This window comes from Zootoca vivipara, chromosome 2 (assembly GCF_965207765.1).
Source record: "Zootoca vivipara chromosome 2, rZooViv2.hap1.1, whole genome shotgun sequence".
NCBI lineage: Eukaryota > Metazoa > Chordata > Lepidosauria > Squamata > Lacertidae > Zootoca > Zootoca vivipara.
This window is the reverse complement of record NC_142584.1, coordinates 64,702,603-64,720,518: the sequence shown is the minus strand read 5'-3', so window position 1 is coordinate 64,720,518 and position 17,916 is coordinate 64,702,603. Positions and strand designations below refer to the sequence as shown.

Genomic DNA, 17,916 nt, shown 5'->3' with positions numbered 1-17,916 from the left:
GATGCACTGAAAACAATACATTGTTTGGGCAACAGGAAGTATCAATGTATGCAAAGCACTTGCTAAGGAGAATTTTCGCTACAGGGTTCTCTGCAGTTCAGGTCCCACTGATATTAGCTTACATCAAGGGGAAAAAGAAAAGACGAAGAAGAAGAAGCAGATGGCTTGAAGTTCAAAAATCTCTTTTCGTGACTTTCCACTGCATCACCCTGCCAGAGAGGTGCCTTATTTATCATTTTCATCTCCCAGCTTCAGGCAAGACTGGTTATATTATTGTAATTACAAGGGCATTTAGAAGACATCCTCGTGCCATCTATCTGAAGCCATGCACTCTGCCTCCATTCCAATCTAATAAAGAAAGGAGTAGAAAAGAATTCAGACAGCAGTAACATTCTAAAGAGTATTAGTAATATTTTTTTTCTAAAATGGGGACCACACAATGTGCGGCTGAATGTATGGTTGCATCCCAAATCTGAACACTTTTTTAAACCGTATGTATTCAACCATGCAAAATGTCAATGTTTGGTTCACCGTAATTTCTGCTTTAAACCACCTGCTAGATGAGGAGGACGTTCTTGTTGTTACATTTCATTCTTCCTGGGGCAAAATATGCTTGGGGTTGGAGTAGGTAGGATTATCTTGTGTCTGTCATGGGAAGAAAATTAATAATATTATTATTATTTATTATTATTTATACCCCGCCCATCTGGCTGGGTTTCCCCAGCAACTCTGGGCAGCTCCCAACAGAATATTAATAATACTTTTAAAAAAGTGATAAAACACCAAACATTAAAAAGTTCCCTAAACAGGGCTGCCTTCAGATGTCTTCTAAAAGTCAGATAGTTGTTTATTTCCTTGACATCTGATGGGATGGCATTCCACAGGGCGGGCGCCACCACCGAGAAGGCCCTCTGCTTGGTCCCCTGTAACCTCACTTCTCGCAATGAGGGAACCGCCAGAAGCCCCTCGGAGCTGGACCACAGTGTCTGGGCTGAACGATGTGGGTGGAGACGCTCCTTCAGTAAAGAGTCAGACAGCAGGAATGAAGCACACCAAAATGTCACTGAAGGAACAAGCCAGCTCTTAAGACCACAGTGGAGGATGTGGTGAGAACCCTTGCTTCTTCTGTGTCCAGGGTGACTGGCCCATGCCCCTGCCTTGTTCTGGGGGTTGGTTCAGTAGGACAAATGGTGCACAGCCCCACCCACCTCAGCCTGCCTCCAGTCAGCTCCCGTCCATCTACCTTTTTATTTACATTCCATCCAATGCCTCTGACAATGAAGCCATTGCTCATAGGGGATGAGTCAGTGAAGATGCTGGCTGGCTTGCGATAGGAAAATCTGTCAGGTGCTGAAACAGCTTTGGGTAGCCTTTTATTGACCTGCAGGTGGCTCTAATAAAATTGTCCCACAGAATAAACAAACCATTAACCAAGGTGCCTTGTTCAGGCTAGTTTTATGGGTGAATTCTGGTTCTAAAACACTTTTTGAAGCATTATCTGGGTTCTGTAGTATGTAGCCGGGGAGAGGGGAGGCTGCAATCCTTAAAACCAGTGCTTTTTTCAGGGGGTACTCAAGGGTACACAGTACTGTACCGGCACCTCTTTTTGTTGTTGTTGAAAAGTGTGGCACTTACTGGAACTTCATGGTGAGTGCCGGCACCAATTTTCCTAGCAAAAAAGCACTGCTAAACACTATAGAAGGGAAGGGCTATAGCTCAGTTGCAGAGCATCTGCTTTGCATCAGAAGCTCCCAGCTTCAACCCCAGCATCTCCAGGGACAGATGGGAGACAGCCCCCTCTGAACCCCCTGGAATGCTGATGCTAGATCTGAATGGTCTGAATCAATGGTCTGATAAGGAAACTTCCTATGCTAAACATGCTTACTGGGATTGTGCCCCATTGAACACAATGAGAGTGATTTTTGAGTTAGCATGCATTGATTGGGCTGCAAATATTCAAGGGGGGGGGAACCATATGGCACTGCCCGTGTAGGTATGAAATCTCATGTTTTAGAGCACCTACACACACAAAAACTTTTCCTTGGTGCTTTTCCCTGCATTCCAAGCTCACAGGCAAGGGAGCATTTGTGATGAAGCACTCGGTTTTTAAATTACCTTCCTGCATTCTCAACTGATTTGAGAAAGCTTCTTCTTTTCATGAACCACATGCTTTCTTGTTACTGCTTGTTTGCACACATGTTAAAAACACTACAAATTTTTTAAGAAGTGTGGAACCTGCTTTCTAGCAAGGTGCACCATGCATGTTCTTTACCTAAACAGATTAGAAAATGTATGGGGAACGTCTGATCCACTAGATCAGAGGTTTTCAACCTTTTTGAGTCCACGGCTCCCATGACAAACTACCTTATTTCTGCGGCACCCCTGTGGGGCACAGGAGCCCAGTTAAGTCACCCCCTTGCCTGCAGAGCTGACAGCCTCTCACCCTGATTCGAACACCCTCCCTTGTGGAGTGTTCCCTCAGCCTCCTCTCCTCTCTTCTCTCCTTGGGAGTCCTCTGGCCAGCCACTGCCACCGCTCCTGGTCTCTGAGCTCCCCCACCCCCCACCTCACCCCAAAGAGATGGTCCTCCTCACACTGTTGAACAGGGGGCCTGGGAAGAGGATACCCCCAGCCTTAGTTATTAGCCTGGCCTCGACCAGAGCCAGGGCCTTTTCAGCCGTGGCCCCAGCCTGGTGGAATGCTCTCTCACAAGAGACCAGGGCCCTGCAGGATTTGACATCTATCCACAGGGCCTGCAAAACGGAGCTGTTCCGCAAGGTCTTTGGTAGGGATTCAGTCTGATTCTTTTCTTTCTGTATAAGAACAAGCATTAAAGAGGCCTCCTAGCCCACTCACAGGTCCTTTATAAGACCAGTGAAACAGTTGGCCCTGGAGAATATTAACCACTCTCAGTTTTACCCGTGGACTGCCATCTGTCCAGATTTTAATTTGCTCTGAACTAATTTTAAGATGTATTTAAATTACAGTGGTACCTATACTTACGAATTTAATGCGTTCCGAACGCACATTCGTAAGTAGAAAAAAATTGTAAGTCGAATCCCATAGGAATGCATTGGGAGAAAAAATTCATAAGTCAAAGCAACCCTATCTAAAAATTCATAAGTAGAAAAAATCCTACCTAAGCCACATCCAAGATGGCGGACGGAGCTCCGTTCGTAAGTAGAGTTATTCGTAAGTAGAGGTACCACTGTAATTGATTGCCTGTTTTTATGTTCTTATGTTCTTTGTATACTGTGTTAGTTTTATGATGTTAACCGCCCTGAACCCGGCTCCAGCCAGGGAGGGTGGGGTACAAATAAATTAATTAATGTTGTTGTTGTTGGTGTTGTTGTTGTTGTTGTTGTTGTTATTGGCCCAACGGAGACTGGCCAGAGATGAATGTGAGGCCAGCCACTTTCCTTGGGAGGCAGCAGTGGCAGCAGCGGGCACCACTAGGCCTGCATGGGGAAAGGCTCCCCTTTGGTGCTGGGCACTCAGCTCCCAGGTAGGTCTTGCACACAGCAAGCACAAGAAAGGCCAGCACAGCACCTGCCTGCTTGCCTGCCCGGCCTCCCACTTGTCTGTCCATTCCCAACAACAAGGTCTGGTGGCCTGGCTAGCTTGCTTACTCCAAGGCCGCCTCAGCTCCTGACAACTACCAGTAGCATCCCCCTGCCCCAGAGGCACCATTTGCCTACAGAGCTTATAGCCAGGGATGCTTCAATGAACAGCTGTGCAAGCCTTTGGGAGGCAGAGACAAAAGAGGGCATCAGAGGAGGGAAGGAAGGAAGGAAAGAGGGATGGAGGCCAGTTGCCTGTGGCACCCCGACCATCATTCAAGGCACCCCAGGGTGCTACGGCTCACTGGTTGAAAACCACTGTTTAACATATAAACTACGGGAGAAGGACAGCCGTGACTATAAGGAAGAATGGGAACTTTTTACAAACTATTTACAAAAGCAACAAAAGGACTGGGACTCATTGACAGGTTTGGAATAAACATTCACAAATTTATTAGTAGAACATGATGACAGATAATGAAATGAGATGTACAATTTTATAACATGCAGAGAACAATATGTATAAACAAACCAGAGAGGGGAGCTGTGGGAAGTCTCCGGAGGGTGGGAGAGGGAGGGAGATAGGGGAGGGAATAAAAGGGGGGGATGTAATTGGTTATATGTATTTGCAATTTGTTTTGTTCAAAAAAGGAATTTTCTTTAATTTAAAAAAATTATATAAAAAAAGAAAACCACTGCACTAGATTATGATGATGATATATTTATTTATGCCTCACCTTTCCCCCTGACAGGACAGAGGAAAAGAAGTATAGCTAAAAACATAGAATATAAAATCATTACAAAACAATTAAACATTAATAGAATGAAAACTATATACAATATGTTTAAAATATGCAAGTAATTGCATATTTTGCAAGTAATTGCAAGTAATTACAATCAGTGATTTTTTTCTAGAAAAATAGGTGCCTGTACTCACCATAAAGTTGTTATAGTAAGTGCTACACTTTTTAATAACAACAACAACAAAGGCGTCAGTACCATTGAGTACCTCCTGGAAAAAAGGACTGAATTCAGCTAATGTTTTGCCTTCCATCCAGCCACTTCATGATGTTACTGTGTCATCCTGACGTCCACACGTACCTTCTCCATGGGGGCAACAAGTCAGATGCCTTGTTTGCCCTGTGGGAACGTTGTTCCCACAAGTAGCAAAAAAGAAAGTGGCAGGCCTTCCCACCCCAACTTGGAAGGACAGGCATGTGCTTCACTCTCAGGCTAGGCGAGGTGAGAGTTCATGTTTTCCCCCCACTTAGCAGATTGGCTATCCATCTCCATATATGGCAGAAGCCCTCAAAAACACCTATGGTGAGCTCATTGCATCTGACAGGTGATTGCAAAAGAATGACGTGCAAGCAAATGTGGAACAAACCAACACACTTTCTTTGCAACATTTCTATGAAAAGCAGAGCCACTGTAGTATTGGTCCAGTGGGGTGTGCGATTGTGTGTGTGTTACGCAAAGTCAAGTGTCAGCATTAGGCCACTGTTCCAAGAGTGAACTAATGCTCAGCTTGCTCTGCAACAGGCTTCCTAGGTGGGTTATTAGGTCGTTACTTTTCATTTATGGACAGAGCACTGGGGAGGTATCTCTGACGCATGCGGCTGAGAGGATTGCATCGGTATAGCTTTCAGTCTTAATCAGTGTGTGTGCTTATGGTCCCTGCAGTCAAATGCTGTTTTGACAGGCCACAGCCTACGTGGCTGCAACTACTGTCAAGCAGTTGTTTATTTCAGGTCTCCCTGCTGCGCAGCATGGGAAATGGCCAAGTTATCTCAATTATGAGTTTCAGATGTTTACAAAGCAGCACATCATTGCCCCACTTGTTCCCACAAATTGGTCTGCAGCCAAACCTCTTTAGAAATATCTAAAAAGGCTGGGACCTCTGGAGTTCTACTATTTACTACAAATCAGTAGGGCAGGGGGAGAAGATGTCATCATTGCAAGTGTGTGTGCATGGAATGAGACTTCTTGGATATATATAAATACAGGGATTCCATCACCGGGGGAGCACTGGGAGACTGGACACCAGCAAAAGCACCAGCATCAAATCACACTATCTGCATGATGAAGGCTGCAGCTGTGCTGTTCCTCCTCTTAGGACTCTATTGCTGCTTCTTTGCCTCAGGTGAGTATAATTTTTTAAATCAAAAAATAGTGCATTACCAATAGTGTGATGGTGTAGTGGTTAAGAGCGGTGGACTCCTAATCTGGGGAACCAGGTTCTCGTCTCCACTTGGGCTAGTCACACTTCTCTGAAGTCTCTCAGTAATTTGAAACAGTAATTTGAAAACCCAAATAAATAAATTAAAAAGAAAATGCAGCCCAAAAGGTAAAATTTATTTTTAGGTCTGGGGGCCAAAGGAGATAACCTAGGGCTTCCTTTTTGCACAATAGGCCCATGTTTCTTATGGCTGATTAATGCACAAAAGCAATGTGAGCATGCTAGACTTTTCTCATTACAAGGGATGTGCATTTGCTTCTTATACCAGTAGCCCCTTGAAAGGCCAGTGAGGTAAGTCAGTATTCTCATCTCCATTTTGCAGATAAGAATCTGAGGATACCTGGTAGTGGCTACCCTAAGATCACCCAGTGAAGACATAACTAAAGTAAAATTTGAAACCTGAAATCCACAGGTCATCATCCTAGCATCAGCAAACCAAATGAACATCAAGAGATTGGTGACCAGTGGCAAAGGGCTGCCTGCAGCTCCCACCTGGGAGGGATCATAGTTGTTTTAGTTGTGCAGCTAGGTGGCTATGGCCAAGAGAGTGTGACAACAGGAGTCTTTATAGAGCAGCAGAGGTACCAGCAGAATGACACCATCTCTCTACTAGGGTTGCGAGACTCAATAGAGGACAGGACTTCTGTGCCTTTAATTGCCCTGCTCTCTTTTGAGTCTGGAAACCTTAAAGAGAAACCAGCAGACCCTTTGTTTAATTTCCAAGCTGGTTTCTCTTTCAGGTTTCCAGACTCAAAAGAGAGCAGGGCAATTAAAGGCACAGAAGTCCTGTCCTCTATTGAGTCTGGCAACCCTACTCTCTACACTGGCCTTCAAAGACCTCTACATAGGCACCTCCACACACAGTGGCCTTTTTGCGTTCTCCAGCCCTCCCAGGCCTGCCACTGGCCAGGGTGACGTAAGGACCACACACACAATCAATCAATCAATCAATCAATTGCATAATGGTGGTGTTGTACAAATTCTGTGAACACTGACTTTTAGCACAGTGGTCTGAGTGGTTTGCCAAAGGTGAATGCGTGCGTAGTTCCACTCATTCATATTATTATCATGAGAACCAGCATTTCATGTATCTTGATGAATTTGTATGTGTATTCCCAAGGGCAGTGAGGATCAGGTTGTTTTATTTTTGCTTTCTCACACTGTAAAAGAAAATAAAAAATTGAGAAGCTTTTACAAAATAAGCTTTAATTCAGTTTTTAAAAATGGTTTTCATCTCCTTTGTTTCTCTGCTTTCTCTTGCAGATGCTCGTCATTCCTATGAGCCACAGGTGAGTCCGTCTGTTGATTGTTTCCTATGGATATCTAGATAGCAATAACATTTTTGAGCAAGATCCCTTGTGTGGAAACTAAATAAAAAGCCCGCCATTACACCAGCATGAGAAATGGAGTTCCTGAAATAAATCTTACCATATTCTCTTAGAACAAGTCTCATAATGCATGTTCCAGACATGTGATGATCCCTTGCCTGAATTCACATCCATCGGACCTCAGTGAACAGACAGGAGAAGTGGGGGCAGCTTTAAATATTCTGGCCTCAAGTCCTGCACTTCACAATTTCTTTGTGAATCCACACAATATGCTTGTATGATTGTATATCCATCCAGACACTGGTCACAGGAGACACACTGTCTCTCAAAACATAATGCAATTCTTTCTGCTGCGAGCATAGTTCTGTGAGTCTGAAAAGGCAAAGTTCTGTTCATTAGGAAATAAATGATATCAAAGATGGAACTTCCAATACCATAATGCCGTACTCCTTAGAGTACTCCTCAGAATAGATCCATTGAAATGAATAAACATGACTAGCTTAGGTCCATTTATTTTAATGGCTCTACTGTACTTTGAGTTGAACTTCACTGGAGGCAACACAGAATCATAGAATTGTAGAGTTGGAAGAGACCACAAGGGCCATCCAGTCCAACCCCCTGCCGAGCAGGAAACACCATGACTATAAACACATGACTATAACTTGGAATTCTGTGTTTACATGCTGGGCAAAAAAAAAAAGGGGGGGCAGGCGTCCCGGGGGTGGGGGACTTTGACAACCACCAGTGCAATATGTTTTGATAGTATATATGATTTTGGCTTTATGTGCTATCCATGGAATACAACCCAGGCATATGTTGCTGGTCTACTGTATAGTTCTGGCACTTTCACTCCTTAAACTGAATACGGAAATAGGTGCAGAAGAGGGCAGCTGAAATGATCAAGGGTCTGATTTGACAAAAGAGGACATTCTGGGGTTACGTGCTGTCTTTGCTCACAAACCTACTTGAGCTGATTCCATTTTCTCTAAGCAAGAAAAGCACATCTGGCTTTGCATATTTCTCCCAAGGCTAAAAAGGCGAAGAGAGCAATTCAGTCAGGATTTAAATTCAGCAGTGCCAAAGTGGTCATGGTTTTAAGAAGAGAACCTTTCCTTTTTCCAGGTTGACTGCAGTGCTTATATGAAGCTTTCCGACAGGAACAAACCTAAAGGATGCACCCTGGAGTACTTCCCAGTATGTGGTTCCAATGGCCAAACGTACACCAACATATGTCTCTTTTGCAGAGCAGCCATGTAAGTAGGAAAATATCGCTCCTGAATAAGTGAAGCAGAGATAAGCTACTTTTGTGAAGGGGGCACATGACTCCTATAATGTGATAGACTCATTCAGACATCAATGCTAGTGTTGTTGTATTTACAGCTGTACATAATAGTGCTCTCACATGCCCATACTGTATATGTACAGTGGTACCTCGGTTTACAACCACAATTGGTTCCGGAAGTCTGTACTCAACCTGAAGCGTACTTAACCTGAAGTGTACTTTCCCACTGAAAGTAATGGAAAGTGGATTAATCCATTCCAGACGGTCCGCGGAGTACTTAAACTGAAGCGTACTTAACCTGAAGCGAACTTTCCCATTGAAAGTAATGGAAAGTAAATTAATCCGTTCCAGATGGGTCCACGGTGTTTGTAAACCAAGATGGTTGTAAACCAGGGCGGTTGTAAACCGAGGTATGACTGTAAATGAACAGAGTACAATAACACATTTCAAGGCAGTCATCCTCTGAGCCAATGCCAGCAAGCCTTTCCCCATATCCTCAAGGTTAGTGGGTGGTGTCAACACAAGGGATGAGAAATGATTTCAATTTTGCTTGCATTTTAATGAGAAATTACCTGATTTCTACTTCTTAAACCAATATGTGAACTGAAACACAACAATCCTTTGAAATTCATGCTTCCTTGAATTTTGCAACATCATTAGAAACATAGGCAGCTGCCAGATGCAGAGTCAGTCCATTGGTCCACCTAGCTCAGTATAGTCTACACACCAACTGGTATCAGCAGTCCAGGATTTCAGGCAAAAGTCTCTCCCAGGCCAGCCCTACCTGGAAATACCAGGGATTGGAACTAGACTCTTCTGTATGCAAAACAGGTTCTCTACCACTGAGCTGCACCAGTTCGCCTAGCAATGCATATATTAGGGTGAAGTGTGCATTAAAATGTATACATTTGTGAAAGTACCATACAGAAATGCATTCTGTTCAAGGAAATTGCTTGTAAACAAAAGAATGCACGTTATTCAAAACTGCATGCAAAATGTGCACATTAGCGGAGATTCACACTAATACAGTATGCTGGCAAATTATCATGAGTTCTGTGAGAAAATTCTAAAACCACTGCAGAAATGTGGAAAACTGAAATTAAGATGGGGAAAACGAGAAAATGAGAGAAACCAACATGGACATGTTTGTCCATCCCTAAACCCACAGAAATTTCATTTCTGGAACATGGGGGGTCAGCAGAGGCACTGAATTGAGGTTTTTCTCTAAGGCCACTTAGGGCACTAGAGCTCCAAATCAAGGTTCCCTGGTTTGAAGGTTGTCTCTACTGTGAACTCACTAGGTGGCAATAAGCAAGCCGCTCTCTGCCAGCCTCTATTCCACCCCATCTGCAATGTTTGGCCTAATAATACTGACCTATCTGACAGCAAGGCTGGGGAACCTATGGCCCTCCAGATCTTTTTGGACTCCCATCTGCCCCTGTTGGTATGGCCAAAGGACAGGGGTGATGAGAGCTGTAGTCCAGCAACATCTGGAGGGCCACAGGCTTCACATCTGTGTCCAATCAGATTGCTATATGGATTGAAACCAAGTGCATATATCAGACACTTTAAAACACTGTGCAAATGTTAAGTATTATTATTAGCTTTGTTTTATTTTCTTGTTTTCGCCCTAGAGCAAGTCAAGGGAAGATCCATTTTAAGCATTATGGGAAATGCTGAGTCATTGCCACACACGGTCTATGGAGGCGTGTTCCATTCATCTCTGGAAGCTCTGCCTTGCTCTTTTCATCTCATCCTGCCACATCCTAATCCACTCAAGCCTTTGTTCTTTTCAAGTTTCTCCTGATCTGTTGATTCAAAATAAAGACTTTCCCGTCTTATGTGGAATGATTAATTTTTAAGAAACATTTGCAGTAGCGCACTAAACCAGGACCTATGCTCAGTGTTAAGTGCTTTCACTGCTACTTGACACACCCAGAATCTCCAGGGTCATATGGAGAGGTTTCATACCAGCAGCAGATGCCTCCAGGAAATCTAGCACAGACATGTATACTCTTCACATAAACTGGGGAAGATCTATGTGACAAGCTATGCTGAAGGTTGCATCTGTGGTGTAATGATCTCTGGCAGGCAACCAAGCCCCGATAAGAAGTAATAACTCTCCGGCAGTTTTATGTACGTTTATTTACAAAAAAAAAAAAGACACATCCAGAGCATGGCTTCTCACCTGCTCACATTTACGATAGTTGGTCAGTCTGAAATTTTGCCCCTCCCACAGCAGGAAGGACGCCAAACTCCCGCCTTTCCCCTCTTGCCCTTCCGTTACCATCTGATCTTATCTAGAGGCCTAGCATGAGGACTGAGAGGCTGGCCTGCCCCCTCCCCACTGCTACTTGACCCAGACTCAGACCTCTGCTTATCTGCTGGTTGCCTAGCAACACTCTGGCTGCCTTCCAGCTCTTCTTCATCTTGAGAGCTAACAGAGTTTTCCCCGGGAATGGGGGGTCGAACTGCCCTTTCTCAACTGACAGACAGCTCTCATATGCAGAGTCTGCCCCTCGTTCGTTTAATTTGATTTCTGAGTCTAACTCTTCTCCTGCGCTCGGGGGGGGGGGGGCACGTTCCTGACATCTGGGAAGAATTCACACATCTACGTGCTTCTTGCCAAAGGGAAGGCTGACAGCTTATGCTCACAAAATAGGAGCCATATGATATATGATTTAGAGTCATGTAAGTGGGTGGCGCTGTGGTCTAAACCACAGAGCCTAGGGCTTGCTGATCAGAAGGTCGGTGGTTCGAATCCCCGCGATGGGGTGAGCTCTTGTTGTTCGGTCCCTGCTTCTGCCAACCTAGCAGTTCGAAAGCATTGTTGGCTCCCTCAGCCAATAAAGCAAGATGAGCGCCGCAACCCCAGAGTCGTCCGCAACTGGATCTAATGGTCAGAGGTCCCTTTACCATTACCTAAGAACAAATTCAGATCAAGCACCTCTAATTAAACATTTGGCACTCCAGCATCAATCCACAAAACCCACGGCCACTTGTCCCATTTTTTGACATTGGGATTGTTCTCTGTTGCCTGACAGGGCATTGTTTAATTGAATAGGGTTAAAGGAAAAGATGGTTTCAGCTGAACATTAGGAGAAACAACTTAGCTCTAGGAGCAGCTGGTTCCCTACATGAGCAGTGTTGGGTTCTCCTTAAGTGAAGGTCTTGAAGCAGAGGCTGACAGCCACCTCTGAGTTTTTGCCTCGACCAAGGGGTTGGAGTAGAAGGCCTACAATATCCCTTTCAAGTCTATGCCTTGCCTAGGCTATTACTGTGTCATTCAGATCAGTATATATGCACACACACACACACACACACCCTAGTTCTAGTTTGAGCTGAATTTCCAAGAAATTATAAAATACGGATGTTTTTGTAGGGAGGGAAGAAATGTAATAAATATGAAAACATCTTCATCCTTTTCCATCTCTGTCCAATGAAATGAAGGGGTTTTTTTACACCAAGTTGGACAACACTTAGATTTGGGCTTTGCTGCATCTCCACAGAAGGAAATTGTATCATTGGGGGACAGCCACGGGGGGGGGGGACCTTCATGCTTCTAATCGCTCTTCGATATAATATTCAACATGGGTGGTAATTTTGAAAAATGGGGGGGGGGGTACTCTCAGGAATAGGACCTAAGGAAGGATATGGTATTTCCAGGCATTACATATCATAACCAGCAGCTGGGGGTTGAGCCTAAAAGATAATAGGGAGGCAGTATAAATGCTAGAAAAGAGGTATAATGAACTTATAAATATTATTGTCAATTGTTTATTTGTTGCTAGCCACAGAAAAAAAGTCTCTAAATTCTTTTTTTCAATTCTATTCTAAAAAACATAAAATCCAAGGTGCAGGAGGTTTAGCAATGCATTACAATAAAATTCATACAAAAATCCAAGGGGCAGACTCGGAAAAATTACAGCAAAATGTATCACTCATCAAAATCATCATAATCTGTCAAATGCTTACAGAACATTATCAAGGGCAACCCTGTGTAGAACACAGTAAAAGTCTCCAGCAATTGAGTAAAGGTGGCCAGACACAAATTTGACAGAAGGGATCAGTCTTCTTAGCCTTTAGCTGCAGGCGTAACTTGGGCTTACTGGTGCAGCTTCAGATTCAGAAGCATCTCAAAGCACAAACAGAAGAGGATGAATCATATGGTTGATGGAAGCCCCTGTCATCTCTGTAGCTCACAAGGCCTGCCAGATTGCCTGCCCTTCCCCAGAAGGTCCCAGGGCAGGTCACAGCAATGTTAAATACAACATTAAAACGATTTAAAACAAATTGCAGTTACAGCTAACATTGGTCCTAAAAATATATGTCTCAAGTGTCAAAAGGTAAAGAGGTCATCTTCAGTACGCAATGAAAGCTGTAAAATGAAGGGGCCAGACACACTCTGTGGGGAATGGAGTCCCACAACAATTTAGGGGTTTCACGAAGAATGCCCTTTCCTAGGTTGTCCTCCCCCTCTGAACCTCTGAGGGTGATGAAACTACCACAAGGGCTTCCTCTGCTGAACTTAACAGCCAAGAGGGTCTGTAGGGAAGGAGGTGGTCTTTCAGTTATTTGGGGCCTAAGTTGTTAAGGGCAATAAACACTAGAGTGAGCATGTAAAATTGAGCCCAGAAACAAACTGTCAACCATTGCGGCTGTTTTAAAACAGGAGTTGTATGAGTCCTAAATGGAACCCAGTCAGAACCCCGGCCACTGCATTTTGGACCAGCAGAAGTTTCCAAGTTGTCTTCAAATCATCTTGGTCTACTCACCATAACCAAATCCTACACTAAGCAAGGACTGAAACCAAAGGAAACCCAATTTATTCCATCACCCAACACAACTGGAGGGTTCCCATGTCAGCTTTTTCTAAGGCAGTTTTTACTAGAGATAAACCTGCCAATCCCTCATAGCTGAGATTTCCACTGTAAATCCAGGAGCAAAATATCATGAACAAATATTGTGACACTGACATTACATCTGTTCATCTTTTGGTTTAGCCATTATTTCATTATTCTGCCATCAGTTTAGCAGGGAAAGTTGAGCAACTAGTGCAGGCATAGGCAACCTCAGCCCGCCAGATGTTTTGGGACTACAATTCCCATCACCCCTGACCACTATTCCAGGTCAGGCTGCATTACCCTTGAAGGAGCGGAGGTCTGTAGCTTAGTGGAGAGGTGCTCCTGGAACCAACTTTGTCACTTGACACCTAGCCATAGTTCTCCATTCTCTGGATTGGACTACTGTAATGCATTTCATGTGGGACTGCTGTTGAAAATGGTCCAGGGGTTTCAACTGGTGCAAAATACACTAATGGGCACGGCTGGCCAGACACATATAGCACTTATTTTGAAAGAACTGCACTATTGCCCATTTTCTTCTGGGCCCAATTCAAGGTGCTTATAATGACATATAAAGCCCTAAATGACTTGGGGCCCATATATCAGCTCCTCTCATACCAAGCTGCCTCAATATTAAATAAAAGGCTTTTAAAAAGAAAAGAAAATGTGATTTTACTTCCCTGAAAGCATTTGTTGATGTTTTAATAATGGGTTTTGCATGTGATCTGTTTTAGTTTTGAGTCATCGTTTAATTACATTTCCCACCCCATGAACTTCGGGTGGAGGGCAGCTTATAAAGACTCTAAATAAGTAAGTTTCCTTAGCTACCCCATTCCATCCTGCATTCAGTTACCTGGCATATTAGCCACAAGGCCAGACATTCAATGGGTGTGTTGAACACTCAATTACTATCTTTTCAGGTTGACTGCTCCTGGTTCATGCCACATCAGTTGCATAGGTCTTCCACCTGCCTCAAATTTCATTACAGATTCCATAATTCTAGGCCTGTCTGTGGCACAGTTAAGATGTACAGCAACAGGTGCTTGTGTTCAGAAATCTGGTGAGTGTTATTTGGCAGAGTGGTTGGGGAAGAGAGTTGACACCAGTCCAATGGCCTGTCTCAATGCATGCAATCAAGTCAAAACACACCTAGATGATGAAGAACATAAGAAGCTGCCTTATCAGATCAGATCATTGGTCCATCTAGCTCAATACTGTCTAGACCAGGGTTAGGGAACCTATGGCCCTCCAAATGTTGTTGTTCTCCCATCCCATGATTGTAGTCCTCCAATTTCTGGAGGGCCACAGATTCCCCACTCCTAGAGAGCAGGTCTCTAAGGTTTCAGACAAAAGTTTCTGCAGAGACTTGAGACTTTCTGCATGCAGCTTGCCCATTTCAGTGTTATTGAATATTTCCCCCTCAACACAAATTACTAAATCCGAACACCAAAGACTTGTCTTTCGTCACAGAAGCCTTGCACTTCTAGTGGATTCTAGATGTGTTTGTGCTGCATGGGAGGCACTGGCCAGGGCTTAAAACACACCCAACCCTTTCAACAAGTTTATTGATGTACCAAGGTTAGGTCTTTTCACTGAAAATAGATCACAGGCCTAAGATCACAGGACTTAGGCCTGTTGAGTCACAACTCAAATTAACTTAGGGGTGGAGGACTCCAACTCCCATTGACCCGGTCAGGAGTGGAAGTCCCACAACCATCTGGTAGGCCCCAGGCTCCACACCACTGAATTAAAATGTAAGGGTGGCATTCAAGTTTTACTCAAGAGCACACCCACTGAAATTAATGAACGTGATTAAGTTGGGTCCCGTAATTTCAGTACATCTCCTCGTAGCTGACTACTACCCTATAGGTTCACAAATGCATGCATAATGAGTCAAAAGTGGGGGGGGGGGGTTAAGGTTGTTGGCAGGCCAGGGACACCAGAGTTTCATTACTTGTCTTTGAATGTCACATTGAACTCGTCCACACTTCGCTTGTCCTGCGGTCTAGGCATGGGTCCATTCGCCCCACCACTTTTCCCCAGGAAAACCCGCTCTTTACCTCTCAACTGGAGCAAACATCCATCTGCAGAAAACCTGACATTTGCTCCAATCCAGCAGTAAGGAGTGGGTTTCCCCAGGGAAAGCAGTGGGACAAGTGGAAGCGCAGAGGAAGCCATTATTATAATGTAGAGTCATACCTCGTGTTGCGTTCCGTTATTGACTTTCAGCTTACGCACACAGCAAACCTGGAAGTGTTTACTTCCGGGTTTGCTGCCCACACATGCGCAGAAGCGATCTGCATGCTTTATGCACGTGCAGAGGCGCTTGATCGCACTGTGCACATGCACAGAAGAGGCGCTCTAGTTGCAGACTTTTCGGGGTGCGAATGGCACCCCAAAACAGATTAAGTCCGCAACTAGAGGTATCACTGTACAGTAAGTTTTCTTCTTTCTTCCTTTCCTTTCCAAGGCAGGCAATGGGAACAACTGGCATGCATAACCATAAATTTGGTGTTTCCAAGAAATCCCACTAGGCTCCTTCTATGCACAAAGACAATATTTCCTTATCTAATGTATTCTCCTTCTCAGAAATAAACTGACATAAACTGAGGCAAATTTTTAATCCTGGTTGGTTTTTCTTTTAATCCAACCAGTTAATCAAGCATGTGTTAGGGACCTTTATAGAGGGGTGACCATACCTGCCAAGTTTGTCTCTGAAAAATAAGGGACCGGACCGAAAGTAGCATACCGGAAGTAGCGCGGCAGCCATTTTGGAACTGTGCGGAGCATGCTCAGAAGTGACTTTTGATGCTGCTGTGCCCAGTTCCAAAATGGCCGCCACACCAGAAGTCGCGCTGCAGCCATTTTGGAACTGGGCATAGCAGCATCAAAAGTCGCTTCTGAGCATGCTCCGCACAGTTCCAAAATGGCCGCCACGCCAGAATAAACCGGGGGGAAACAAAAAAATCCGTTTTTCAGCTGGGGACAGCTGGAAAAATGGGGGTTTCCCGGGGAAAACGGGAGACTTGGCAGCTATGGGGTGACAAGCAAAGAAAACGGGTGCTGGGCCAGCGGGGTGGAGGGGAATCTCCAGGATCTGTATGCTATGAAAAGTTTACAGTAGCTTCCATAACTAGTCACTCTCCTCCCCACCCAGCAGCTTCCAGTGGCGACATGGTGAAACTCCTAAGGCCTAGTTCTCTCAAAGCATCAGAGGAGTTCTGTTGAACAAAGAAAACAGCAAGACTATTGACTGATAGGAGAAAACCTGCTCCTCTCAAGTGGGCATAAGTGCCCATGGGGTAGGTGGGAAGGCGGGTGTCCCCCATAACCCACAGATAAGTAATAATCTCCAGATATTTTTTTAAAGTTTCATACATTTTAAGAAACTGAAATATGAGGCAAAAGTACAAGCGCAGTGATCCCCAAATTTCTGTGAGGATCCAGCCTGCCCCCCTCCCCTTTCATGCAGATGCCCATGCAATATTTAGGTGTCATCCTAAAAATGTTCCAAGAACACAACTTTACTTTCATCCATATAAATCAATGGATGGCATTCGAGAGAGGGGAAGAAGCACTTTTTCTTGGGAACATTTTTAGGGGCAGGAAGCAGCTCCATCTCCCAGGAACTTGACAGTCTGACTTTGGCTAAAGTCAACCTACACTTGCCATTGTCACCTTTGGAGTATGCTGTTAGGTTTTGTTTTTTAAATTTCAAATTATGGAAAGGAGTACCCTCCATCTCCCAGTTTTAGTTGATTAGAGGAAAATTATGTTCAGTGGGGTTGTACATTAAGAACCCACTTTTTAAAAAGATATCCAGTTCCATTCTCATTGAGGCGCACTATAAACTGTCTCATTTGCTTTTAGAAAATGTTTTAAGACATGCTTATTCCATTAGTTTTACCTTCTAGCAATTTAATTCTAATTTTTATTGAATTATTTTTGATGGTTTGATATTTTGAACAAGCTGTACTAGTTTCAATAGTTTTTAAATAGAAAACCATGTCAGCCTCATATATAAAATATTGCAAAACAGCATGTTTGTCTTAAACATTGTGCTTTACTATGACTCGAATGCACATTATTGCTTTTTGCCAAAGTTATCTACACAGGTCCACTTGGATGCTGAATATTCTAGGAATCAGTGTATATATTTCGGCTGCAGTTGCGCCCTCTAGTGCCTTAAAAAAAAAGCAAAAGCAAAACCCATTCACAAATTTTCATCTTTCTAGCTCCCCACCCTTGGAAAATTCAGTTTGTGCACATTTCACTGTTCAGTCATCTCTGAAATAAATTGTCAGAATCTCCCTGAGCTCAAAGATAACAAGGTGATCTTTAAGGGGAGGATGGCACCAGAATCAGGAAGTTGCCTTTTATCAGGTCAGACTACGGGATGTATCCAATTGTTTTACTTGGAGTAGACATACTTAAAATCAATGGACCTAAATTAGCCATGCCCATTAATTTCAGTGGGCCCACAGCCCTATAGAATGGATAGAACCCATTGTGACTGGTAGATTAGAAGGCATGGAGGTGAACAGTAGGTAGCCAGACCTAATGGCTCTGTGGATCCAGAACTAATCAGAAGACTAGGCATCAATTTCTGGTTTTGTCCCCATCCTTCTCCCTGCCAAGTTCCACAAAGGCAGCAGTACTGAGG

General features: G+C 44.0%; 1 protein-coding gene across 1 annotated transcript; it reads left to right on the top strand.

The window, feature by feature from the left end:
• Positions 1 to 5,511: 5,511 nt before the first annotated feature.
• Positions 5,512 to 10,250, top strand: LOC118080474 (ovomucoid). The gene is made up of 4 exons (XM_060270967.2): positions 5,512 to 5,703; positions 7,063 to 7,088; positions 8,250 to 8,380; positions 10,044 to 10,250. Exons 1-4 carry the CDS (start codon positions 5,640 to 5,642, stop codon positions 10,087 to 10,089), a joined length of 267 nt encoding a protein of 88 aa, XP_060126950.2. The 5' UTR covers positions 5,512 to 5,639; the 3' UTR covers positions 10,090 to 10,250.
• Positions 10,251 to 17,916: the final 7,666 nt, after the last annotated feature.

Coding starts and splice junctions, on each gene's coding strand:
- LOC118080474 (XM_060270967.2), top strand. CDS start 5,640: ATGATGAAGGCTGCAGCTGTGCTGTTCCTCCTCTTAGGACTCTATTGC. Junction 5,704..7,062: donor TTGCTGCTTCTTTGCCTCAG/GTGAGTATAATT, acceptor TTTCTCTTGCAG/ATGCTCGTCATTCCTATGAG. Junction 8,381..10,043: donor CTCTTTTGCAGAGCAGCCAT/GTAAGTAGGAAA, acceptor TTTTCGCCCTAG/AGCAAGTCAAGGGAAGATCC.